The 25,900-nt window shown below is 37.8% G+C and overlaps 3 protein-coding genes across 9 annotated transcripts in view; 2 read left to right on the plus strand and 1 right to left on the minus strand.

The window, feature by feature from the left end:
* The window catches only part of camsap2a (calmodulin regulated spectrin-associated protein family, member 2a), a 40,203-nt gene extending 26,201 nt beyond the window's left edge, over nt 1-14,002 (minus strand). For 2 of the 6 annotated variants that reach the window (XM_007541408.2, XM_007541401.2), the window contains exons 1-2: nt 13,353-14,002; nt 9,768-10,027 (exon numbers count right to left, since the gene is read on the minus strand). In XM_007541408.2, the coding sequence (XP_007541470.1) occupies nt 9,768-10,027; nt 13,353-13,491 (399 nt within the window). In that variant the 5' untranslated portion in view covers nt 13,492-14,002. Of the gene's footprint in view, nt 1-9,767; nt 10,033-13,352 lie in introns of all 6 variants that reach the window. The other 4 variants (XM_016665269.1, XM_007541416.2, XM_007541425.2 and 1 more) reach the window with 4 other exon arrangements.
* A 1,869-nt stretch (nt 14,003-15,871) lies between these two features.
* On the plus strand, nt 15,872-21,001 carry ddx59 (DEAD (Asp-Glu-Ala-Asp) box polypeptide 59). The gene is made up of 8 exons (XM_007541436.2): nt 15,872-15,962; nt 16,220-17,043; nt 17,115-17,297; nt 17,397-17,486; nt 17,964-18,215; nt 19,640-19,792; nt 20,030-20,158; nt 20,337-21,001. Exons 2-8 carry the CDS (start codon nt 16,240-16,242, stop codon nt 20,595-20,597), a joined length of 1,872 nt encoding a protein of 623 aa, XP_007541498.1. The 5' UTR covers nt 15,872-15,962; nt 16,220-16,239; the 3' UTR covers nt 20,598-21,001.
* Nucleotides 21,002-21,653: 652 nt separating this feature from the next.
* kif14 (kinesin family member 14) overlaps nt 21,654-25,900 on the plus strand; it is a 29,827-nt gene continuing 25,580 nt past the window's right edge. For both annotated transcript variants that reach the window (XM_007541456.2, XM_007541449.2), the window contains exons 1-8: nt 21,654-22,886; nt 24,121-24,375; nt 24,475-24,562; nt 24,728-24,826; nt 25,021-25,073; nt 25,166-25,196; nt 25,385-25,492; nt 25,583-25,699. In XM_007541456.2, coding sequence (XP_007541518.1) covers nt 21,892-22,886; nt 24,121-24,375; nt 24,475-24,562; nt 24,728-24,826; nt 25,021-25,073; nt 25,166-25,196; nt 25,385-25,492; nt 25,583-25,699 — 1,746 coding nt within the window. In that variant the 5' untranslated portion in view covers nt 21,654-21,891. The remainder of the gene's footprint in view (nt 22,887-24,120; nt 24,376-24,474; nt 24,563-24,727; nt 24,827-25,020; nt 25,074-25,165; nt 25,197-25,384; nt 25,493-25,582; nt 25,700-25,900) is intronic.

Raw genomic sequence — 25,900 nt, forward strand, 5'->3', positions numbered from 1 at the left:
TCTCCCTAAATTAAAGAATGAAAATAATCTATCAATCTAATAATGATGGAGAATTTGCAGCTCAGACTAAATTAACTGTGTGAAATCTCATTAGTGTGATGTTTCATTTCCTCTAACTGTAATTTGGCATCAGAGCACCAAAACAACCACATCTAATAACACACTGCCAAACTAGTTCCTACTGGCCCTCAATAAGCCTGTCCAAACAGTGTTTAACATAATCCCAGAGACACGCATACTCAGACAGGCACAAAGATACTATCACTAGTTTTTAAAACTAAATTTTTTTCTACACTTGTGCAACAAGACACTTGATGTAAAGCAACAGTAATTTTAAAAAAGCCAAGAGATCATTGAGAACCCTCAAAAGACTCTTTAGGAGCACATCTGCTAAGTAACATCACAACATTGATTTGGATGTAATCTGGTCTGATAACATAAAATGACAACAGGGGGAGTTAATCTTGTTAAGTAAACCACAGACCCACAGTCTCTAATTATTTTGAATGTTGTCAGGGTAATGTGAGGGAAGATGTGTTACAGTGAAAACACTACTTCAGATTTAGGAGCTCCTCACACTACTCACACTATAGATGTTGATATAGTGATAGTAAATATTGTCTCATCGCCAGACTATGTTGTGGTCATTATTTTACTGAGGTAAAAATCTGGTCACGGTTAAAATAGGACACTGATCAGTTTGTCGGGTGTACAAACTCAGTTAAGTTTTAATGCCTCAGTAATTAAAAAATTACTTGTTCTGTTTTGCATATATAGCTACATTGTTCACAATTTAAACATGTAAAATTGTAAGAAAGGATAAAAGAAAAAAATCTCAAAATTTGAAATCCTGAGACTCTGGTTAGTCAGACGGCGCTGAAAAATAGGTGCAATCTCTTGTTCATAAAAGTACAACTATAGCAGAGTAACAGTAAAAGTCAATATTATACTTTGAAAATATACTGGTTCATGGATTTTAAGGCTGTTTTGAGATTGATTGATATTCATGTAAGTGGATTAATACTTTTCTCTTTGAGAAGCTTATTTGTTAACTTTATTGTTTACAGAATGGCAACAATTTCTGCTTTTAGTCTGCAGCAGAGCTGCCAACTAGCCAAGTTACGACCTAACCCTGTAACAAAGCATCTGTTGTAACAAAACAAATACAAATGTCTAATGGTATTTATCTAAATTTAGAAAAGGCCTCTCTAATTGGTCTGTGCAACAGTACACAAAAGCTTTGGCATGCATATGCACCAAAAAACATATTTCAGGTTATTTACAGTGCCAGATACAGAACTGTATACCAAATGACAAAGGATCCTGGGAGTATGAATCCACTTCTGATTAAATATAGTAGGATATGTAAAGACCGAATGGATGTAGCAACTGAATGGATGTAGGGAGGATAAAGGGGAAAAAGAATGAAGACCAAAGCTTTATTGCTGTTGTAACAAATCCACCCTGACATTTGTAGTAGAGATTTTTTTCCCCCGTTATATCATGATGGTTTATAACCTTTAGGTTTGCAGTGCACATATGCTTTCTATCAGCAACAATTAGCATCAAACTCCTCCAACTACACATTCTTGCAGCTGCTTTGCTAAATTTCAATAGATCGCTCTAGCTCACGAAGGTCAGACGCCTTGACTGGGGCACTATTAAGATTCCAAAAAGATTGCTGCTGTTTGACTTAGTTTTGACAAGATCAAAAATTCTGCCTGATAACTATAAAAATATGTAGTGAGGTATTTGATCACTATAATCATAATAAAATCCCTTTTAAACCATGCAGTCACTAATACGCCAACATACTTTAAAGAATAAAACCCATATTGTTGCTTTTTCAGCCAATTGAATCCATAAATCTTAAGCCGATTCCCCAGGAGGTAAAGAGATGCAGCTTCATGGTCGATATCCTGTTTCCATTGTATTGCCACACAGCACGCTCTCTGAGGAAAAAGGTAAATACCGCTCATCTTTAATACTGCATTGAAAAAAAAAAAGATGGCTAATCCTTTGTAGAAGGTTGACTTAGCATCGCATAAAAGAATTGCAAATGTGAACCACAGAGACCTGCTAAAAAGTGTCTGCAATGTATTTTTCTGCACAATCATGTGTCCATTGTAAATCCAACAAAAATCTCGGTAGTCAGTACTTTGAACCTTTAGTAGGCTTTGATGATAATAAGCATATGCAATGCATTCATCTTCCCAGCTACTGAGGCAAAGCATAGAAAAAGATCTTTAGGAAACCATTAGAATCACCACACTGACTTTATTTCTTCAGAAAATATGCAGCTGGAGGTTAGTACTACAAATACTCTGTTACACAGGAAAATCCCACATGTCAAGGCTTTAATGACTATTTATAGAAAAGAAATTCCACTAAACAAAGTGTTTTGAACTCACACAATACAAAGCAATCAAAGCAAAATATCCATTTAAAATTAGTTTGAGCACAAAATAACACTGAAATATGATCTGTTTTTAGTAGTACGGTTCTCCTGTGAAAGTTCTAGGCTAAAGCAGAGAAACTGAAGTTGTCTAATTTCAGGTAAGTACTCTGCTGGACATGGAAAACCACTTAGCTGTATCTCTCTTCGGTCTCTTCAGAGGTCAGAAAATGTTCTGAAAATAGAAAATGCTATACTGTGGAAAAAAAGGTTTTAACCTTTTACATGCACTTTGCCTTTTTATTTATGAACTGGCAGGTAAGGAGCATATGGATGAAGTCTTAAAATATGCAAAAAAAGTAAAAAAAAAATGCATAAAGTGGCATCTAATTAGAAAGGTGAAAAGATACTATAAATGTGTACCAAATTTAAGAATTTTCATCTGGAGAAGATATTTAATCAAAAATCCAAGTCTAGATTAACCAAAGCAGCATGAACAAGCTCAGTCAACAAGTAGGTAGGTTTAACTGCATTTTTCTCTTGCTGAAGGAGTAAAATACTCAAGCATAAATGTATTTTCATACATGTATAGTCTTCCTTACTCAGATCATCTCCAATTGGTTTTAACTTTCAGTTGGATATATGGTAGGTTGTCTTCAGTAGTCCACCAAAGAACCCGATTAAAAGTGCTCTCACACACAGTTTCACACATGCAGATTTTAACATCTCCAAAATGCCAACTGTGAGGTGTGGCATCGAATGTTTGGAGCAGCATACCTTCCCCCTGAATACAAAAAGAGCCTAGCAATTAGGTGAAAACCTCAAAGCTAACCTTAGATCAGTGTTCCTAGCCAGTGTTGACCCTCAAGTATGTGCTGAAAGAGGCCTCTGGTTTGAAAAAATATTGTATGCAGATAGAAGTAACAGTGCTTGTGTAATAAACCTCATTTTAATCAAAGTGGCTGTGGAACCTAATGGAGTAGTTCAAATTAAACTTCAAAGTGCTGTATTGCATGCTATTAAAAATCCCTCTCTAGGAGCTTTCTCTGCTGCCTTTCTTTTGTTCGGCATGAATCAGTAAAGGAGGGCAACAGTATTTTCTGCAGCATAATCACCGCTGTTCTGTCAGGAAAAGGGAAAATGCGGTCTTGATTTCATTAGCTTTTTTAAAATGCATCTAACTCAGGTCTAAGACAACCTCACAACAATAAAGATCAGAAACCATCTTTATGGTCTCTTCAGAGTCTTTGACAGTAACATTACCACTGATGATGGAGGCACAGAAATCTGACATACAGATTTTCAAGGTGGTGAGGTGAAAAATGTGGCAATAGCACAGAGGCATGATGGCCAGAAAAGCATCAGTAAAGCAAAAGTTAAATAAAGACAAGCACAATTATATGTTGTTTGCTTGATACTGTGAATTGAAGTGAAGTGGGTCTGACCAAGAACATATCAACAGATCATCTGCAAATATTTCCTAAATGTTGCCATGATAAATCATATAACATCTAGCTACACATTTTCTATCTCAAATGCTCATTTAGTGTTAGTTTGCATAGAACAAAGAAAGCTACCAAATCAGACACAGGTAATATTTTAAATAAATATTCATTACTGCTGCATTACAACCCTGTAATCCACAGCTTTCAATAACTGCAGAGGGTGAGATATTAGTCATAAAATCCCTTCTTTAAACTCTAAGGAGATTTAAGAACGCTTAATAGGCTTAAAGTATGGCCACAGTAATCAAAAGGTGAAACATTTTAGTGAAGCAGTTCAAAATCAGAAGTTTAAACAGATTTTTTTTACAACCAATAATTAACTGTGTGCAAGAAATGCTTGTACTACTACTACTGAAAATTAGGAGATTTTAAAATACAGATGGGTATTTCACTGGTATGACTCTATTAAATAAATGAAGCGAATTGTTCCTGCTTTATTAGGGGAGAAATAGCAACGTATTTGTGATCTTTATAAAGCTTTGGATACAATAATATACAAGAGTACATTGTTTCATCAGTGTGACTTGTCTACTTTGATACAAGGTGCAACCCTGACGTAATAGATCAGTCACACATTCATAACACCATCTCCAGATATCCTTTCTGTAGAGCAAAGCTGCCCTGGCAAATCTAGGCAACCAGCTTTCTCATATGGTATGTCGGAAATGCCAAAAAACAAACAAACAAACAAACAAAAAAGATGCACAAGAAAAACAGAGCAGAAGAGAAAGCATGCCTTTAAAAAATATAAAGGAACATACTGTTTAAGCATTTTCAATTTTTTATCCGAACAAAACAATGCAAGCAATTAAAGAGAAGATCGAAACAATCTGGACGTAAGATCTTGGGAGTGTTTTTTTTATGCTCTCATGAACACAGAGATTCAGCTCTCTTGCCAAAAGATATCCTCAGTGTTGATGATCCAGCCATATTTTACTCACAGCCTGGGAGTCATTTATGACATTTTCCAAATATATTTACTACGATTAAGCCAGAATCAGACAGAAATAACTTGACTGGTCATCAGTTAGATCTTTCTGTTTAGCTTCTCACTGTTTGCTAATAGATTATTAAAATCAAGGTATATTAAATTCACTTGTATTTATTTTTCAATCACATAAGAGAGAAGTTTCAGAGTGCTATGCATAAGTCACTACAGGCACCGCTAATGTAACATAGTTGTGTAAAGTCGATGCTCGGCTTGGTCCCCACAAGAGCTTTCCTTAGTTCTGCATATGAATGTGTGTGTAAGGAGGGGTATCATAGTGTGAGATACAGAGTCTTAGAAATGCCATCTGCCTGCTTGGATGAAGCCAACATTTTAGCATTCTCCCTTTCACAGCCTTTCAACACCACTACAGTCCTTACTACACACACACACACACACACATGCACACATGCGTACACACACAAACACACACAGCAGACATGTTCAAATGCACGCAGAACATACAAGCTCATCGTGCTGAATACAACATATGCAGGCACTAGCACCCCCACTCTTGCATCCACCACCACACACACATGAAAGAAACCCTCAACCTACGGGAGTGTAACCATGGAAACGAAAGCGCCAGCCCAATAAGGGTTGTGATGGAGGCAGAGAAAAAGGAGGTAAAATAATAGGAGGAAATTAACTCTCCAAATTCATCCAAGCTAAACAGGAGACAGCACATCACTGCATAGCTGAAAAACTAATATTGAGTCCATATATGGTGAGTTAATTACTTACTCAGATGACTCTGTTTTAAATGTGCCATGCTTAGAAACACAAATGAATAAAGCGCCTCTGTGTAAGATTCAGATCTGTTACATCACATAGTCGAAAAAAAAATGTAACCAACAAGTCTTTCTGAAAACTACTGTTGCTGCTGTTGGTATCCTTAACAGCAACATGTGCTAATTGAACACGACCCCATTTATCCATAGACTAAAATCAAGCTGGGCAAAACCTACTTTTTTTTATTATATAAAGCATAATATGTTAGAAATCAATCCTTCATTTCATGTTCTGATTGCAAGTTTCTGGATTATTTGATCAAATTTCTTGTAATAAAGTGTAATTATGGCTGAAGTACATAAACGGCCTTGAACAAGTAAATCCTTGAAAGTTTTACATTATGTCAGGTTAAATCATACTTTGCAGAACCACATTTTTCAAAAAATGTCAGTCTTTCAAGTATAACTGCTGGTATTCACATCTAGAGTGAAATTTTTGTCCTTTTTTTTTTTCCGAAATAGCTCAGACTGGATGAATGGAATTGTCAAGTTTTTCCACAGATGTGATTTAAAATTGACAACTGGGCCATGCCAACATATTGTGTTTCCATCTAAATAGTACTAGTGTACTGAGCAGTACTAGTGTACTGAGCAGTACTAGTGTAGCTCTGGCTGTATGTCTTTCCTACCCTGTATTAACCTTCTGTCCTTCTCTGGAGCAGCTTCTTGTTACTGAAAAACTAATACTGCCTCCAGGAAAAAGGTAAATACTGCTCACCTGTGGGGTTGAGGACAAGCAATCCAAACACTATTGTATCATTGTTGGGACTCTGTCTTCATGCTTTCTCTTAGTCCATGACTTTTTTTTTTTTTTTTTGGCATAAACCAGATTTGTTGAATACAATAACAATCCTGTCAACAGATTCTCCCACCTCTGCATGTCTTTATTTACAGTGACCCTCTTGTCTCTGATTAATGCTCTCCAGTCACAGCCTGCCAGTCTCGTTTACGTACATGAAAGAATCATAGCCTGGACATGCACCATTTTCAACCACTTTGGTAAATAATAAAGTTTTAAAAAAATTATTTTCCATAGTTACAGACGACACTTATCAGTAAGAACTCATGTCATTTAGCTAGAATAAATTGTGTCCGACTACAATGGACAATCCTCTCCAATGCAAAACATCACCAACTAATTTACACTTCTAGCAGTAGCCACTAACATATCATGCCTTTCTTTAAAAAAAAAACAAAAAAAAAAAAACATTTTTACACTCTCTTCCTCTCAATATAATCATCATCTTGATATATTTTGAAAGTTTTGATTTAAACTGTTCAGCTTTTTTGAAGAAATGCCATCTCAATGCGATCTCACCCCCTGACGCGCAGTGTATTGCTAACGATGTTGGATTTACTTCCTTGCAAGAAATTCTGAGCTGTATGCATTAAATTGAGAAGTGATGGATAAACAAGCATTTAAAGTGACTCACTGACTCAAAGTGATGCACAAATTTATCATATAACTAGAATAATTTTCATCAGTATGTATGATATAGCGTGAATTAACCACCTGCTCCTTTGTGATGCTAATTTCCTAAGGCTATTGGTGGATATGAGCAGTGATAATTGAGGAGCAGAGCTGCCTTTGAGCAAGACAATTAACCACCAGAACTGCACTGCAGATCAGATTGTTGGTATATTAAATGGTAGCCACTGTTTCTGACCTGCTTCATTGATCTGAGGAGCAATCTAGAGCTAGTTTATATCACTGAATCTTGTTAAAAAGTGCCACAAACATTAGATAAATGGACATGCATGAAAAGACAAAAATCAAAATTTTATTTATTTAAATTTCCTGTATTTTAGATTCTAAAGTCACTCATAAATAGTCTGAAGTAGTACATAAATTCTATATTAAAACACTCTGATGCAGCATTATTATCATGCAAAGAAATGTACCTATACTTGTACTCAGATTATTTGGAGGTAACTATGTAGGCTGTTTAATGTTTTGATGTTCATCAAAGTTGCACAGAAAGCCTTTGAAGCCAAAGGAATCGTCCAAATTAAACAGTGAACGTTTCTCTTCCAGTGATGCTTTCTGTAAGCTTCAATGTATGAGGATAGAAACATTCCTTCAGACTGTCAGTCTAACCCTGCTTTTCCTTCCTTTACACTCTGCAAGCCAATCAGGTAGAGAAGATAGAGCCTGGGATACAGAATCAGTGTGGGCGACTGAGTGGGTGGGATCTGCGATTTGATTTCTGCATCTTCACGTGTGCAAATTCATCACATGGCAGAAGACAGAGGGATGAGTGGGCAGAGCAGTGACAAAAAAAGAGAGCGACAGAGAAAATACCACTGCAAAGCAAAGTCAAATTAGAAACCCAGTGAAAACGTCAGAAAATATGCAGTGTTATGACACAAGTCAGACATTATCAGCATCACCATCTTCTGACCGACTGAGTGAGGCTGATTTAGACATCACGTAGACTTGCTTATTCCTAAAATTCTTTCCCTGGACACAAATTGCTGAGTTAGGAAGGATGCTTAATAAAAAGTGCCACGAAGCAAAATGTAATGAATCTACTCTAGCAGTTTTAACTGCAGGAAGGTGCTGAGTGTTCTGTTCTCTCAAAAGAAGTCACATGTTAAGGATGTTTTCTCCACATCTTATAAAAGAGAAATCTTTGTCCTGTTTCTGGTCTTCGATAAGCCTAACCTCAACGGAGCACAGGAAGTGCAGCCCTGTCAGATTTTGACAGGCTGTAAATAATTGATGCTCCAAACTGAAAAAGGTAAACAACCATCATGAAGTGGTGTGAAGGGATATGGCAGGTGACTGGGGGGAAGGGAGAAAGTTGAAAAAGAATAAAAGACAGAACTTGTTTGGCATTTCCCACTAATCTATCAGCTCATTTTCACATTCACTAGAAACCCTGTCACACATAAACGCTTTACATTATTCCCTGCCAACCAGTCAGTCAGGATCCATGCTGGGCTTGTTTCTGGTGTGAACCCCACTTACAGCTCAAGGTCAACTGAAAGACTCTTTGAAGTAATAAGGGATGGGTAAGCCAGTACCCAGAAACTCCCCCCCGACCCCCCAAAGATTAACAGATGGAGGTATAATAAGCTTTTCCATTTTATTGTGAAATTATACAAATACTAACTGCTTGTCTTCTTCTCTAGAAATCTGGCATGTAAATCCTGACGTAAAACTTAAATAACTTCTGAACTAGCATAGAGGAGAAATAAAAGCAGCGAGGGTCTACAAACAGACTGCAGGCACAGTGTGCGTTAATCGCATCTCAATTGCTATTCACTGAACCGGCACTGCATCCTACTGAGATTTTGCTCCAAAATAATGAGGAAACCTCATCCGAACTCAGCGGGAAGCCTTTAAAGCCATCTCATTTCAAACGCTGACAAATTAGTTAAAAATTATGGGAGAATACATCCTAAATGTATTGGAAATAAACACTCACACAACAAAGTGCAGAGGTTGAAGTCAGAGTGTTCTGTTGAGCCTTTGGTTCCAATCTTTGTTGAAATGCCCACATGTTGAGTGTTGTTTTGCATTTTCCTCAGGTTGTTCCTCATAATGTTAGTTATTATAGAACGTGGGAGTCCAGCTCCAGTCCTCGAGGGTCGGTGTCCTGCCAGCTTTAGATGTGTCTCTGCATCAACACGGCTGATTCACATGGGCCACCTACCTGCTTCGCATGTTTAGGTTCTGCAGAGGCCTGCTAATGATCCTTCATCTGATTCAATTGTGTTGAACCAGGGAAAAAACAAAAACATGCAGGATACCGGCCCTTGAGGACTTAAGTTATCCAAACATTTAAGACATGTTGTTTCGAAAGCGCTTCATCCATTTTACATTCTGATAAAACAAACAAAAAAAAACGCTAAAAAAATAAAATAGTAATTGTTTTGTCTTGTTTTAGCTAACATACCTGCTTGTCCAGCTTCTGTCTTAGTATTATGCTTGTAAGACATATGGAATGAGAAAAAGGACTTGTGCACAAAACAGGCCTCTGTAGCTGAGAGAAAACTGGTCAGTATCCCTCCACACAAGGCATCAGATTTTGAGTCTAAAACCTGATGCCTACAAAAAAGAACCAACAAGCAAAGTATCTCACCATTTGTAGAGGCCTCTTTCGCAGGTCCCTCTCGGTGACCAGTCTGTCCTGGTCAGTGACGTAGAGACCGCGCTGAGCCAGCGCCTGGATGACGGCATCGTGGCCCAGCAGCGGCTTGGCAGCATCGCTCTTCAGGATGAGGCTGCCGGCCCTGCAGTACAGGTCAGCAGACAGCAGCAGACTGGTCACAGGGGGCTTCAGGTGCTCCTGCTCATACTGGTCAGTGTAGAAGGGGTCCTTTAGTTCTGCAGGGATGCTGTCTGTTCAATAGTGGGATAGAAAACGGATGGATTTATAACTAAAAGGTTTCATAAATCGCTCAGCAGGTTTAGCACGGCACTTATGGGATAACCACAGAGCTATGACTTCTCCATGATTGGTTGTTAGAATGTTAACATGATCCTTTTCGAAATCCAGTTTTAAGTGAAATCAAAATCTGAAGCAAAAATGGAACAAACATCAGACAAGAAAAATCTATTCACTTTTAGTCTTCCATCCATCCATCCATTTTCTGAACACCCTTGTCCCTCAGTGGGGTCGGGAGGGGTGCTGGTGCCTATCTCCAGCTAACGTTCCGGGCGAGAGGCGGGGTACACCCTGGACAGGTCGCCAGTCTGTCGCAGACTTTTAGTCTTAGTTTCACAAATTAAAGAAGACACGCAAAAGCAAAACTCAGGAAAGAAAGATAAATAAATAAAACATAATGCACAAATTCTGACTAATTTAAAACATTAGTCATTGAATCTATCTCCTCCTTTCTGATACTACTTCTTTGCTCTGCATGTTTGTATTATCTCTTGACATGGATGCGTACGGATAGACCTTAGTGTTGCTATAGAAACTGCAGGAGGAGCGGAATCCGATCGATTCAACTCGTCTTTATCTGTGATGCTTTCAGTTCTCTGGGAAAACCCTCCACACTGCCTGCGTCTTCAAAGGGACTGGCTGCATGTGAGTGTTAGGCTGCATGTTCATCACCTCAGAGAAGTCAATGACAAAGTATTTGCCAAAAATTAACTAGGATTTCACTAATTGTGCAAAAAAAAAAACAACAAATTTATTCAACCCACCCCGACTGACTTCCCTTCATCAAATTTGCCTTTTGGACTGAAGCATTTGATTGCTGTAATAATAAACTCAAGTTATCACTGAGAAAGTAGCATTAGCTAAACAGAAATACAGCACGCATTTAGCATTTAACACTGATGTTATGTTCTCTACTACATAGCTCCGACAAACACAGACAAAAATCTGTCAGTCACCTGCCTGACGGTCAAATACAAGGACATTTAGAGATTAACTCTGTGTGATTATGAATCAGGGATGCAGACACCAGAGCTTATTCAGATACTGCTTTTATCCCCCTTAAAAATATGACCACAATCTGTTAAAAAAAAGAAAAGAAAAAAAGAAATGTAACTTCAGATTCTAATCTTTAATTCTTCATTGTTCCTGTTTGATATTTACATTTGATATTTACATTTGTTCCTGAAGGAACTTTCCTATGGTTGTTATTCATCTCTGTATTTTAAGTGCCTTTATATTTTAGTATTTACATACATAAGATAATCTATATCTTTATTTATATAAAACACTGTTTCCAGCTTTCAACATGTTTTTGTGTCAGGTTACAGACTTTTCCAGCTTGCAGACCATATAAATTTATGGAGATATTTCTTCAGTGATTAGTCAAAACAAGGAAGGAAAGGAAGAAAAAAAAGAAGGAAGAAAGGAAGGAATGACAAATAAATCTATCCTTAGAAAGATTAATGGATAAAATGGAATAAAGCAGAAGATATGAATATTTTTCTAAGCAGTTTTATTTAATCATATTCAATAAATCTTCATAGAAGCCCTGTCACTTACCACTGGAAATAAGGTATTCATGCCACATTAGATCTGTGTGTCTGCATAATTCTAATAAATAACATCAGATGAATTGGTGCATTAAAAATGAGATCACTGTATGATGTGTTGCAGCTTTCTGTGAGACGATCCACTGTGTGGTTTGTATCTTGTGCACACTTGCATATTCCTGATGTGCTCCTGCATTACTGCAATGAGTTAGACTAGATGAATGTGAACATTCGGTACAGCGTAGGCAGGGATCTGGATATGAGCCCGCTCACTGTCTTTTATTTTCCTGCCTCCCTCCCGCTCCCTGAGGAAGGCTATATTTTTGGAATCAACCCATTTCATTCAGTCCTGATTGAAAATACACAGAAGGTCTGCAAGGGATGTCATGTTTGCAGGCTTGTTGCAAAACAGCAGCGGGAGAGGATGAGCCCTAACACACCAAGCTTCGCTGAATGCACCAGAGCAGATGGGCTAAACATTAAAATAGTGCTCAATACAAGGTTTCTTCTCACTTTTATGTCAAAATGTCATGTAGACAACAGAGAGAACAATAAATGAATGGCTGAATGGATATAACTTTTAGACAATGGGACAGGGAGTAAAGTGTACAAACAAAAGTTGTTTTTTTTACTGGCTTTTTGTTTTTTCTTTTTATCCAGGCCTGAAAAATATATATTATACTGGATCAAATTATGCTTTTAGTTGTTAACCGTTAGATCCATTTAAAGCATAGTGTTAAACACAGACACTGACTCACCATTTACTTTCATCAGAGATAAGTTTGTAAACCATCATTATGGAACAAACCGGAATGCTTAAACTTCCATCACTCAAAACCAAGCTCCCTCATTAAAAAGAAAACACTTCTGGACAATATGAAGTTCTCTGCAATCCCACTGTCAAGCAGACTTTGTCTGTTATCTGGAGCTGTAGAATATATTGTATTGCAATCATCATTCCAATAACAACAAGTCCAACATTGAGATTGTAACAAACTGCTTGACATCAGGATTGGGTGGACTTTTTTTTTTTTACAGCATGTGTTATGCACTCAGCCTCTGCATGACAACATTACATTCGCCCAACTAGATGGACTTTTTCCCTGATATTTATTCCCACACTGGATCAAGATCTTGGTGACCCAGATAGTAGAGCTCCAGGTGATTGTTGGGAACATCCTGATCATGGTATAAAAGATGAGCGATGGCTTAACTGAAATTTACCATCACAATACGGAACAATAATGACAAGGTTTCCTAACATAAATCAGCTCCACAATGTTCCATGCAGATACCGCTGGAAAATTATGTTTTATTCAAAATGTGATGTTTGTCTTTAGATTGTTTTTAACTTGGATCCAGAACGCTAAGAGTTGCTTATTTTAAGACAGTGCAACACCTATAAAACAAATGGTTTTTTTAATGTTCATTTCAGAATGTAAGATGGCCACAGGTGACAAAACTGTAGAATACTGCTTATGAAAGAGGGTTAATGAAAACATAACTGTAAATAAAAGGGAAGAAGCTACTTTTTAAAAGGAATTTTCGGGGGTTCTAACAATAGGCCTATTGATACTGCCAGATATCTTCGTGTGCAGTGTTCATGAAATGGTTGAATAATAAAACAGACAAACAAAGAATTGAATAAACTATGTGAAATATGAAATTAAATTTCTTATTTAAAATGATAATTAAGAGAAAATAAAGAAAATGGACAATATTGCCCTACCTGTTCCATAAGCCTTGGACACCAGCCATCTGAGGCTGCAACAGATTTTGGCTCGGGAAAAGTCATAATGCTCGAAGGACTTTATGGCTGGAGCGACGAAGCTCTTCTTCGCATCCCTGACGTCCTGAACTTCACCCATATTTCCTCCGCTGATGCTGTATGCAGTCAACCCTAAGGGAGCATCCCACCACCGGAATGTATGGAGAAAAAAAACAATAGGCGGCTGTAACCTGGAGAGGTGAAATGACTCCTCACTGCTTATTGGCAGCCTCTTTCAGTCATAAAACGCACAGATGGTCGTGCTTTTGTCCTTCTCGCTCTTGCTGACAGAACGGGTTGCTAGTCCTGGGGTTTCCCATCCATTCTCTCGGTGGGACCAGCTGAAATGGACTCCGTCGGACAGGTTTTCGAGGTTTTCAGGAGGGGGAAAAAGCTGTTCTTTGAGTCAAGTGAGAACAGCAACGTTTCCGTTATTTTGGTGGCGAAGCAGACAGCTTCTTTCTTACATATCTACCAAACATTGTAATTATAACCTGGCTATTCTGTCTTTTCGTTTTCATTCAGCCTATCCTCTGCCGTTGTCCTGTCGCACCGCTCGGAGGTTCTCCAGTCCCGCACCTTTGTTGGGTAGTTCGCATGCGCACGTGGTGCCTTCTATTTCAGTCGGATAACACAACTTCTTAGAGTTCCTCGCAGCTTTACGAGCTATTGCGTCAATTTGCGGACATGGTTTCAGCAGATTATTAATAATTAATTATTTAATTATTAATTAATATTATTATTACAACTTTCTTCTGAAGGTTAACAGTCATGGTTTGAATAACTTAGTTTTCTTCTCTATTTTTACATCCTGAACGCACCTTAGCAGCATATACTGAACGCGTTCATTAAATCGGACATTTTAAGATTATTTGTAACAGTCAACATGTTAGTTTTGTATTATGCATGCTATATTCATATATAAAATGTCTAGATACTTTATCCCACTATTATGATACAGAACAGTGAACGTCCCATAACAATCTTTTCAAGTGTTTTTACTTTCTTCATAACTGTCTCAACCATTTTTAGCTTTTCTTAGTTTTAGATGCCTTTTTTCTGTTATATGTTTAAATAATTAAATTTGTAACATTTAAAAATGTTACAAAAACACCACAGCACAGCACAGTTTTTACACATTATTCACATCAAATATGTCTGAAGGTTATCCTCCCGCTTCGGATGTTATCCACATCCTTCCTCATATTTATTTTTTTGATATGCAAGCTATCATAAAAAAAACAAAACAAAATGTTGACAAAGATCCTCTGTTCCTCTTTAAAGTGAAGAACAGTTACAGTTAAAACAAGATATCTGCTAATAAAAAGACACATATGCTACTCATTTTTTCCTCACTGTCAGAAGTTAAATCAGACCAGTTCTTCACTTGCTTTAGGTTAAAAATAGTTCCTATATGTTAAATCCCAGAAAAGTTAGCAAAAATATTTTTTATGAGATTTATTATTATTTATTTATTTATTTTTTTACTTTCTTTGAATTCAGAACTTTACATACATTTGGTCAGTATCAGGAATAAACTGAGAAGCTTTGTCTAATTTAACATCAGACAGTGAAAAAAAAGTGTGTATGTTCTTTTTATTTGATGGATGTAAACTTCTGTTTCAACCGTATACTGTATGTTGTGTAATGAATGCTTTATTTCTTTTTTTTATTTTAATATATATTTTTTAATTTAACCTTTAGCGTAATTTTTTAACCGCTATATAAATGTAATTGATTTACTGAAAAAAATTGTGCTTGATTAGATTAGATTTTTATATGGTATGTTTATTTGCCTTTATCATTGCATGATAAAGTCCCATTCCTGTCAGTTGGCACAACAAAAACAATGCAGCACGTGTGACATCTACATCTAAACTATAGCGTGCAACAGCAAGTTTTTTCAACAGTTTTTTTCTGCGTGACTTTTTATATCATTATAACATATATCATTCTTCAACTTTTGCCGTCTCCTCAGCATATTTTCAGTTCTCAGAGGTGTATTTGCAAAGAAAATCAGATTTCATATGTTTAGATCTCAAACACCGACAGGTAGATTGTTTCAGACAAGGGACCCATCTTCAAGAGAACACATATTCACCTTAATCTTGAGTTTTATTGATCCAACATTTTATTCTATGATCTTTAGAGATTTAATCATGACAATAAGCTGAGCTGGACTTTTTTGAGAAACAGAGGAACATTGCTACATTTATCTTACCAGTACTTGCACACAAATCGGCTTTGTTGTATTTGTTTTATTGTCTGGACATATTTACCGCTATTTGTGAAAAATTGGTTTGGTTACACTGTGTATGAAAACAAAATTTATAAATAAATTATAATTAAAAAGTTAAGATAAATTCAGCTTCATTATTGTTATATTTCATGTGTTGACCACAAAATGAAATATGCAATCGTTTATCCACTTTAACTCATTCCTTTTTACGTTGTACTATCAGTTATTTTTTTAAACAAACGAAGAACTACCTTACCCACATTGCAGTGCGTAATTACGTCATCACTGCGCGCTCTGTGGTTGTTTTGGAAGATTTGACGAGACTCGTGAAGGTATTCATGCTATCACCGTGTACTAAAGAGAAATCTATTATATTTTTCTTACATTTGTGAATTGTAATTGGTGAAAAAAATAATACTAGATATATAACACAAAACGTACAAAACGCTTGTGCCTTGCTCATAACGTTAGTGTGGCTTTACAAGACTTTAAAGTCATAGCAGCCATTCGGGGCGCTATCTTTTATAATTTATTCATCCTTTATTATTTGTATTTATCGTAATTTTTTCTTCACATTTCTACATCGTAGGCCCTGTTTCCACCGCTCCAATGTTTATGCCAAGAGCACTGAAAGTAAAGAGACCTGTCCAGGCACCAGGGCACGGATTAAATAAGAAAAGCAAGACTGATCAAGAGGATTGTGACCAAATAAACTTGCAGGCATCCACGCAGAAAGATGAAGCATGGGAAGACTTAAAAACACAGACTGACAAAGGTGAACATTTAACGGAGACCGCAAAATGTGAATCTGCAGCTCAGTCCTCCTCAGATGACGCAGAAGAAGAAGAACCAGTGAAATCTTTCAAAAAGAGCCAGAGATGGCCAGAGCCAGGAGAGCCTGTCTGTGTGATGTGCGGACGTTATGGGGAGTACATATGTGATGCTACTGATAATGATGTTTGCAGCCTTGAATGCAAAGCCAATCATTTACTGCAAATGGGAATTAAGCCTGGACATGATGCCTTTAATGTTAAGGATAAAAACACAGATGGAAGGACTTCTCAACCTCATCATGTAGCTGTAAATCTGGGTACAAGTGAAGCAGGCTATTCCTACAGGGAAGATCCGTTCATCTCAGGCCTCACAGATGAACAAGTGGAGCGAATTAGATTGGAGCTTGGCATTAAAACCGAGGGAAAAGATGTCCGAAGACCTATTGTTGAGTTTGAACACTGTGGTTTTCCATCCTTGTTAAGTGGCAACCTGAAAAAAGCTGGTTATGAGGCTCCAACGCCAGTCCAGATGCAGATGGTGCCTGTTGGCCTCACAGGGAGGGATGTGATAGCCAGCGCTGACACAGGATCAGGGAAGACCATAGCTTTCCTGCTGCCTGTGGTTGTGAGAGCACTAGAGGTAAGGTAATCTAGCCTCCTTTACAGGAAGATGTCAAAAACTGAGTCATTCTTTTTCAATGTTACTTTCAGGAAGCAGCTCACGGCGTATGCAGTCCATTGGGTCTGATTCTGACCCCCACCAGAGAGCTGGCCATACAGATAGAGAGACAGGCCAAGGAGCTGGTGATGGGCATCCCTAACATGAGAACAGCCCTGCTTGTGGGAGGCATGCCTCTTCCCCCACAGCTGCACCGCCTCAAGAGCAGCATCAAAGTAAAGTCCCTGTTTTTCACTCCAGTCAAAGCATTGTTTTGTGAAATTTTGTAGCATTTCTTCCCCATCATCATGTTGGTTTCTCTTAATCTCCTTTAGATTGTTATCGCTACGCCTGGGAGGCTCATTGAAATCCTGAAACAAAAAGCACTTAAACTTGACAAAGTAAAGATTTTGGTGGTTGATGAGGTAAGACAACTTTAATATAATGCTTTGCAAATATCTATTCATACCCACCAAACTTTTTCCCATTGTGTCATTTTTACAACACTAAACCATGGTGGACTGCCCTAGTGCCCCGGCAACCAGGCTAAGCAGGTTTTCTGGAGTAAACCTACATAGTGTACAGGGGCTGCTTTTCTACTTTGTATTGTTATATCGTTTAAGATCCGGATAAAATACCAATAAAATTCACGTTGTAGCAATGTACAACAGTTTAAAAAATATAAGTTATCGTAGGTCCTTTAAAAAGGAGAGTCTTCTTAGCTTGGCACTTCTAAAAAAAAATCCTCGTGATTAATGTTTGCAGTTTCAGAGACAAGTCAATAACAGTGGTGAAAAAGTATTTGAAGATATGTAGCTCCATGGTAACAAAGACTAGCTAATCTTTTATAATTATACCCTGAAAATCCTTTCACAACATGACTCCTGTGGTCTATCCTTTAGGTTGACACCATGTTGAAGATGGGCTTCCAGCAACAAGTTCTGGAGGTTCTGGAGCATGTTACAGAGGAACACCAGACTCTACTGGCTTCGGCCACTATCCCAGCAGGGACGGAGGACTTGGCTGCTCGCTTGGTCCATGACCCTGTGCGCATTGCTATCGGTGAGAAGAACCAACCGTGTGCTAATGTCAGGCAGATCCTACTTTGGGTGGAGGAGCCCTCTAAGAAGAAGAAGCTGTTTGAAATACTTAATGTAAGTTTATATTTTTTTAGCTTTATTTGTAAAAGTTAAAGGCAAAAATTGCTTAAGTTTTAGGGTTAAAGGAGTGATTTTGGATGGAGTGTCACTGTAATCTTATCTCCATTTCCTGCGTAGGTTTTAAAATTGGTCTTTGTTTTTGTGTAAGATCTTGGTGCACTACAAAGAACAAATCCAACTTGTTTAGAGAGTAGCACAAGAAGTATTGTAGTTGGAGATTTGACATTTGTTTTGCTAATCAAACCCATATTTTTGTCTTTGTTCTTATCTCCCAGTCCTGCCATGTACGGGTACCAGCTTATTTATTTATTTATTTATTTTTGTTGGCAACTGTATGTAGGAATTCCTTAAACTCCAACAACCAGTCTCCCTCAACACCATGTTTATACTGCAATTACCACAGCCTTGGAGCCATGGCCTCAGTCCAGGAATCCAAGTAACGGCCCACAACATTTATCCAAAGAAAGGAGAAGCAGGTCTGCTCTATTTGATCCAGGGAAAAACTGTTAAGCCATAGTTTACCTGAGAATAACCTCACTTTTAGAAGGATTGCAGAACTCTTTCAGTTCTAAGTGGAAAATAACTCTGTAAGGACAGGGGTAAGTGTATGAGAAATACAAAACTATGGTGCCAATATGATTTTAAAAAGGGAAAATCAGTTACTCCAAACATAAATTGAAATGTGGCTGAAAAGTTCATTTGTTTCAAAAATTCTATGAATGAAGGAAATTGATATTATATACATTCATTATGCAGTGTTTATTTTTTTGTGTTTCAATGAATGTGGTTTTCAACTTATTATTATTATTATTATTATTATTATTATTATTACTTATTATAATTGCAAAAAAATTAAAGCACTTAAAAATGCTTTTTAAAGTTTCTCCTGGTGTGTTATATCTGCTGCTAAGTATTTTCAAATGGCAGCAAATCCAGCTCAAACATGTGATTGAGGATTTATATTTGGACTCTGCAGTTTTTTTTTTTTACTATCGGCCTATAAAATGGCTAAAAAAAAAAACCCAGTCATAATAAATAAATTAAAATATTATTGAAAAGTTAATTTATTTTAGTACGATAACTAAATTCACTAAATGGAACATAGATTAATGACAGACATCTTTAGTCTTTTATTTCTGCTTTTTGTTTGCTTACTTGTAATGAAAACATAATATTTAAGATGAAAGCATTATATCAGCCCATTAAGAAAAACATTTGTAATACAGTGGGCTTATTAAAAAGTATGCTTAATACCTGCTTAATAGATATTCTTTTCAAAAGGTACTTTTAATTTGATAAATGGGCCCCATTGGAACATATATTCTAATTTACTGGATATGGCCATAGTCACTGTAGCCATACATTCTGTTAGTGCAACAACTTTATGGTTGTAATAAATACAGTTTCCATCCTCCTAGGATAACAAACTGTTCCAGCCTCCAGTCGTGGTGTTTGTCGACTGTAAACTGGGTGCCGATCTCCTGTGTGAGGCAGTTGCCAAGGTGACGGGCCTAACTACTGTAGCAATTCACTCTGACAAAAACCAGAGGGAGCGCAACCGCATCCTTAAGGTGAGATTAACGGCATGCAGAATATTGATACATGGAAGAATAAAAGAGCTCCAAGTGTTTACTGAAACAGATCAATGTTCTTGAATTAATAATTGTAGTTACTCAACCCACAAACCTACCAATGTTCCATTATTCTACATTTTAATCTAGTAAAATGCAATGTAATGTTTTTAGACCTAGTAAAGCTCATACAGTCTGTCAAGTTTCCGTTGTGTAAAATGTGTTCTGGTTTTTTAGGGTCTTCTGGATGGAGACTTTGAAGTAGTAATCAGTACAGGTGTGCTGGGCAGAGGACTAGACCTTGTCAATGTGAGATTAGTGGTTAACTTTGACATGCCAAACACAATGGATGAGTATGTGCATCAGGTTAGTAAACTTATCTCATACTTCACTCAAAATTACTGTCTAGGTTATAACTAGAACACTACAGTTTTAAAAAAAAACATCTAATTATGTTATTAATTATTATTATTTTTGTAGCATTTTGGGTATAAATGGAAAACAGAATATGTCTCCTAGTTTATCTTTTATGTTTTCTCACCAGGTGGGGAGGGCGGGAAGGCTGGGCCACAGGGGAACAGCGATCACCTTCCTGAACAACAACAACAAACGGCTGTTCCTGGAGGTGGTGAACAGGGTCAAACCCACTGGGTCCATCCTGCCCCCTCAGCTCCTAAACTCACCATACCTCTTTGAACAGCAGAAGAGGGAAAGTCAGAAGAACAAGATGCAACATGACGACATACTGGTTACTAAAAACAACCTCTTGGACATCATAAAGAAACATGACCGTCGCAAGAAGTAACTGATTGGTCAAACCTGTACTGGGGCTTTCTGTTAATTATAGACATATTAAATGTTAAGTTTGTGTTTTGTTTAATTACAAATAAACATGTATTTCCTATAGTTTGACTATCCCTTTTTATAAACATTGTAAGAATGCAGCTACAGCTACTAAAGTTATAAATTGAGAATGTTCTCATTTTCTGTGCATTTCATGCAATTAGTTTCCACTTGGTAAAAATTTTTATTTTTATACTAGTGTGTTTATGATTGAAATTCTTCTTTCATAAGATTAGGGACTGTTTGACCCCCAAAATACTCAGGTGGCACTGTGCCTCTGCTAGAAGTGAAACGGTGTTGAGCAAATTATTATCTTTTTGTCAAATCTTTTCAACAAATAAAGTTGACTAATTTGTTTCTTTTTGAGACAAATAGTGTATTTTTTTAAAGATACTTTTCAGTAGTGCATTTTTAAAAATGTACACTGACAATAAAAGCACTGCTAAGTAATTAGATTGGCTTTCTCCACAGAATTTCACAAGATGCATTTCTAAAAAGTGCACTACAAATAAAATAACTGCTATGTGCATATTTCGTCAATGACATCACAAGGGCTACAAGAATAGAGTCGGTCAGTTGGGATACTTGGCAAAAGTATGACAAGGGATGAGTGGGTTCTAAGATATTGAGATTTTGAAGCATAATTTCATTCAAGTCTGAGTCCTTCTTATAAACTACTCGTTTTAATTTCCATTCAAGTTAGAATTTGATAACAAAAAAATGTTTTTCTGAGTACATGTACTCAAAAGAATCCTAACCTGCTGCCTTAATCCTTAATAGATGTCACAAGAGAAGGCAGATTTTATCTTAACTAATTAAAGACAACAAAAAAATAGAAAACTGATCATACTTATGTTATAGTAGACATCTAAAGTGAGTTCTGACTTGTAGATTAAGGAGCACTCAACTAAAAAATAAAACCGATCTTACATATACTGCCACCTAGTGTCCGTTTAACGTGGTTGCATGACTGCGCCAAAAACGTGACGCTATTACTTCAGCCAATCAGCAGTCACTGACGGTCGCGATTTGAAATTGAAGCGGGCGATGGCGGAAGCGAACATGAAAGTATAAATAAACAAAGTAGTTCTGTTTTTAGTGGCACCATTTACATCGGACGGGACTCGATCTACTTTTAAAAAGTAAATTACGATGTACTTCAAATAGTTTTAGTCTTTTTTAGATGCTGAGGAGCGTTAGGAAAGTGTACAGTTACCGTTACTTAGCTAATCCTGAGCGTTTTGAGGAACATCACAATGTCTATATTTAGCGTACAGGCAAGGAAGCATACAACTTATTACGACCATCTAATGTCAGCATCAACGTCAAAGACACCCGGCGGCAGAAACCGACAGGGAGATGTAAAGGTACCAGACACATCTTTAGGAAAAAGTGGGATATCGGGTGCAGAATCGGGGGCTGAAGAGAGCAGGTTGTCAGATAAAAGCCGTCAAGTAAACAGAACCTATGTCGTCTCTGCGCTGTCAAAAAGCGGCAGCGGGCTGCAAACGCCTTACCGAAGCAGACTCACTCTACAAAGGAGGTCAAGGAGGAAGAGTGGTGCCGAGAAATCGTTGACCGAAAGCAGCCAGAACAGCACTCCTGCTCCAGAGAAGAGATTGACTCTACAGCGAAGGACCAGGACGCCCTCCATGCATAAAGCCGTGCGTGGGGTCAGCGTTACTGCTGACCCACAGCCAATTTCAAAAGTACTCAGTGAACCAAATGGCAGGGCGAGTTTATTTAGGTCGTCAAGTTTAAGAGAAACTGCATCCAAAATAAAGGGATCAGAAGCTGCAACTCCCGGGGCGCAAACCAAAACGCCATCATTTGCTTCACGGCATCTAGATGATTCGACTAAGACATTTAAAACTCCCACCAAGAGGACGCCGTTTGAGAAAATCGCCGCTAAAAGGGACGTTTTCGAGAGACTGGCTTGCAAAGAAGCACCGAAGCAGGTTGTAGGTAAATCTGCAAGTTTGGAAAGGCCCAAAGCTGAGCAAGCAGAAAACGCCAAACCAGTTACAACTCCAAGAGGCAAGGCATCCTCAAGTGTGCATAAAAGCCGCGCTGCTGTGCCGGAGAGAAAGCCCACCACCGCAAATCAACAAGGGGACGCCATCTTTGCAAGGATGTCCACTCCAGCCCCTGGTGATCAAACCCTGAGCCAGGCTGCGGGGCATCAGGAGTCATTTAAGATGGAGAACAGCGCAGTGACTGTGGCTGTCCGGGTCCGACCCTTCAGTTCCAGGTTTGTGGGTCATTATTGTCTTCAGAACCTTGCAAAAAGTTTCAACTTTTTAACATTACAGCCACATGTTCTGTGATGTTCTGTATTTTGATTTTTACTTAATCCAACAAAACGTTGTTACTTGTGGAGTGATGGAAAAAAGGTTCTCTTTTTTTATCAACAAAAACATAAAAAAATTTCTGCAAAGTATACCTATTAATAATATCTAATCCTAAATGCCTTTGAAATGTTTGCATAGGTGTAATTTAATCTGAGAATATGTGCATCTGTTCTGTGAATGACTCAGTTTTGTTAGAGAACATTAGTGGGCAAAACATATTATGAAAACAAAGGGATACAGAAGAGAGACCAGTGTGGAGAAGTTTAAAACAGGTTATCAAGCAATATCCCAAGCTTTAATCATCTCACAGAACACTATTCAGTCTATAATCCTAAAAAAAAAATGGAAATGGAACAGTTGTAACCCTAGCAAGGTATGGTACCTACTTCTTGGCTAGGCAAGGAAAACATCCAAAAAGCAGCCAAGAACACCATGGCAATTCTGGAGGACCTACAGAATTGAACTCTACAGATCTGGCATTTCTAGAAGAGCCACAAGCAGAAAGCTGCAAGAATTTGTCTTTGAAATTTGTCACAAGCCTTATAGGAAAGAAGGTGCTCTGGCTTGCATGCAAAATGCTATGTGTTTTGGAAAAAATTAACACCTTAATCATCCTGACAACACCATTCCCACAGTGAAACGAGGTGGTGGCAGCATCATGTGTGGGGCTGCTTTTCTTTAACAGGGAGAGAAAAACTGTTCAGATCTGTTTGCAAGAAAGATGGAGCTAAATTCAGAGCAATCCTAGAAGTAAACTGGAAAAGACTGGATATAATACATTTTCACACCACATTTTTCAAAAATATTTTGGGGAAAAAAGATTGACATCCAACTATAATTTTCCTCCCACTTCACAGTTTTGTGATAGTTTGTTTTGGTCTATCATACAAATTTCAACAAAACACAAGTATCTGATCTTATGATGTGGAAAAATCTGAAAAAGTTAAAGACATATGGATAGTTTTGAAGGACACTATTTTCTACAATTAGGATTTCTGTTCTAATTAAAACCATCGATGCTTTTTAAAGTGTCCTGCAAACACGGCTGTTCTTTATTTAAACACTATCACACTGAAATGGAAATGAGGACAAAGTGCATTTTCCACATTGTGTACATATTCTACTGTGTTGTAGAGAGAAGGCTGAAAAGGCCGCACAGGTCATCTTTATGAACGGCCAGGAGACAAATGTCCAGCATCCAGAGTCCAGGCAAAGCTACTCCTTCACATATGACTTCTCTTTCTGCTCTGTGGATGGAGACGACCCCACCTTCGCCAGCCAAAAAACTGTGTATGAAACCCTGGCCAGGCCTTTGTTACAGAGAGCCTTCGAAGGATTTAACACCTGCTTGTTTGCCTACGGCCAGACGGGTTCTGGTAAATCATACACGTGAGTGTTTTTGGAGTTTTTGTCAGTTCATCTGTTTGCCTTTATGAAATTTGTAAATCTTTCACTTTGCTTGGTTTGATTGTGTTTGGGTTTTTTCAGAATGATGGGTTTTGAGGAGGAGGCTGGGGTCATCCCACGTTTCTGCCAAGAGCTATTTATGAGATTGGCTTCAATGGAAGATGAAGAGGTAGATTCACACTGAAATGGATTGCTCATTGACCTGTTTTCTAGAGTGAATTTGCCATAAGAAATCTTATTTCTAAATTATTTTACCAGGAAAACACCACAGATGTGGACGTTTTTCTTCCTGTTAGGTATCACAACATAAAATCTATTCTATGTGGCCTTTCAGGTGAAATGTCATGTGGAGATGAGCTACTTTGAGGTGTATAATGAAAAAATTCATGATCTGCTGGTTACGAGGGAGGAGCCAAACCAGAGGAAGATGCCGGTTAGTAGTTTGCAACAGCTGTAAATGTATTTTTCTATTAATATTTTAGAAATCCTGCTTTCCAATCTGACCCTTGACGTGTTTGCTTTCAGATTTTGCTAAAAGAAGAAATAAATGCCAAATCAAAATGCTACTAGGACATGTCTTTCTGTTACTGCGAGGTAATTAGTGAAAATGTAACACTTGTTTTTCAGCTGAGGGTGAGGGAGCATCCGGTCCATGGTCCTTATGTTGCCGAGCTCTCTGCGTAAGAGAACCGTTTCTCTTTTTATGTTCGTTTCATTCCAAAAAAAATCAAAAATGATACATATGAACTGCTTATCTTGTTTCTTTTTCAAGGAATGTGGTGAGCTCTTACAGTGACATTCAGGTAAGCTAGAACTACTATTCTAGAGTTTTTCTTCTCTTAGAGGTTGTTTTGAAGTGGAAAATAAAATGAAAGCTGGAGTTAATCTTGTGTTTGAAAAAGAATATAGCTTATTATTTGAAAAAAGTCTCCAAAGTTAATATTTAGGATGAATCTTTCATTATTCACTTTGCCTCTTTTTTTTTTTTAAGGGTTGGTTGGAGCTTGGTAACAAGCAGAGAGCCACAGCAGCCACAGGAATGAATGACAAAAGCTCCAGGTCTCACTCTGTCTTCACTCTGGTTATGACCCAGACTAAGGTACACAATTCTGTCGTCACTATGTGCTCACACTCATTCTGATGTGTGTATTAATTTATCATTTGGTGACTCATTTATTTGTCCGTTCAGACCGAGTTTGTGGAGGGAGAGGAACATGACCACAGCATCAGCAGCAGGATCAACCTAGTCGACCTTGCGGGCAGCGAGCGCAGCCGCACAGCCCAAACATCTGGAGAGAGACTCAGGGTTGGTACAGTCGTTGGGATGTTCCCTGTTTAGCACTGCTGTAATATTAGCTTCTGTGTCTTGCAGTGCTTCTACTCAGGCCGTCAGTCTGGGGACTTATCTTCATTGTCTTTTATTGCAGTTCAAAACTAATAAAACAGCACAATATTGGTCTAAATTAATGAAATAACAGCAACATATTTGCTGATGTCATATTACTGG

Source organism: Poecilia formosa, unplaced genomic scaffold (assembly GCF_000485575.1).
Source record: "Poecilia formosa unplaced genomic scaffold, Poecilia_formosa-5.1.2 Scaffold10, whole genome shotgun sequence".
NCBI lineage: Eukaryota > Metazoa > Chordata > Actinopteri > Cyprinodontiformes > Poeciliidae > Poecilia > Poecilia formosa.